Source organism: Primulina eburnea, chromosome 12, assembly GCF_022965805.1.
Source record: "Primulina eburnea isolate SZY01 chromosome 12, ASM2296580v1, whole genome shotgun sequence".
NCBI classification, from domain to species: domain Eukaryota; kingdom Viridiplantae; phylum Streptophyta; class Magnoliopsida; order Lamiales; family Gesneriaceae; genus Primulina; species Primulina eburnea.
Window position 1 is genome coordinate 13,966,179 of NC_133112.1, and position 1,502 is coordinate 13,967,680.

The window sequence follows — 1,502 nt, forward strand, 5'->3', positions numbered from 1 at the left end:
AAAATTTAAAGAAATTCATAACTAAGAGATTTTTTTAGGGGTTTCGAAATTCTTGGGGTCAAATATACTATCTTCGAAAACTTGAGGACTAAAATATAATTCTCGTTAATTAAAGGACCATAGTGCTATTAACCGAAGGTTAAGGGACCTAAATGATCATATCGAATTCTTAAGGACCACAAATCCAAATATTCGAACTTAAGAGATCAGAATAAGAATTTTCAAAAAATATAAGGGTTGAAATGTAATAATTCAAAAATATGGGTATTAGGATGGAAGTTTCGAAAAATTTAAGGGCAAAAATGAGAATTTTCAAGAAATGCTTAAGTTCCACGCGCAATCTTCACATAACTTTGGGAAATTAATGATAGGAATTCTTTAAGCTTCAACACGAAAAGATTTAAAAGACGTTTTCGCTATAGGGAGGGTTAACATTCAGGGGATAGATACCTATGCTTTGCTAGATTCAGGAGCTACACATTCATTCATATCTGAAACCTTCATCAAAAGACTGAATATTACTCCTCAAGATATGGGTTTGGGTTTCAAAGTTGCTATTCCTTCCGGTGATCAAATGCTCACGTCTAAGATTGTCAGGAATCTGGAGCTTCGTTTATTCAAAGATTTGGTTCGGGCAGATCTTGTTGTTCTTCATATGCCCGAATTTGATATCATACCTGGGATTGATTGGCTATCAGCAAATGGAGCTTCGATTGATTTTAGTCAGCGGTCAGTGTCAATAAGACCCTCAAGTGGTAAATCTTTTGTCTTTGAGGCGGCGATAAACAAGCAAATTCCGCACATCATCTCTTGTCTATGTGCGAGGAAGCTTATTAAACGTGGATGCCAAGCTTTTCTAGCTTGTTTCACTACTGCACATGCATCTATCAGTCAGAAGTTGGAGGATGTTGATATTGTCAGAGATTTTCCTAGCGTCTTTCCCGAGGACTTTTCTGGCATTCCACCCGATCGTGAAGTAAATTCTCTATTGATCTAATGCCGGGCACTATTCCTATATCAAAAGCACCTTATCGTCTAGCACCCGCTGAAATGGAAGAACTAAAAGATCAAATCGAAGAATTGCTAGACAAGGGTTTCATTCGCCCTAGTTATTCTCCACGGGAAGAACCGGTATTATTTGTTAAAAAGAAATATGATAGTATGTGTCTTTTCATTGATTATCGAGAGCTTAATAGGGTCACTATCAAAAACAAGTATCCACTGCCAAGAATTGAAGATTTATTTGATCAGTTGCAAGGAGCATCAGTATTCTCCAAGATTGATCTGCGATCTTGATACCACCAATTAAAAGTAAAGGAGTCAGATGTTCACAGATGGCATTTCGCACGAGATATGAGCACTATGAGTTTATGGTCATGTCATTTGGGTTGACCAATGCACCAGCGATCTTCATGGATCTCATGAATCGCGTGTTTCAGCCGTATCTGGATCAGTTTATCATAGTCTTCATTGATGACATATTGATATATTCCAAGAGCAGA

General features: G+C 37.3%; 1 protein-coding gene across 1 annotated transcript; it reads left to right on the forward strand.

Annotated features, from left to right (window-relative positions):
• The first annotated feature begins 532 nt into the window (after nucleotides 1-532).
• LOC140806672 (uncharacterized) lies at nucleotides 533-997 on the forward strand. Its single transcript, XM_073163221.1, has one exon. It carries the CDS (start codon nucleotides 533-535, stop codon nucleotides 995-997), a length of 465 nt encoding a protein of 154 aa, XP_073019322.1.
• The last annotated feature ends 505 nt before the right edge of the window (nucleotides 998-1,502 follow it).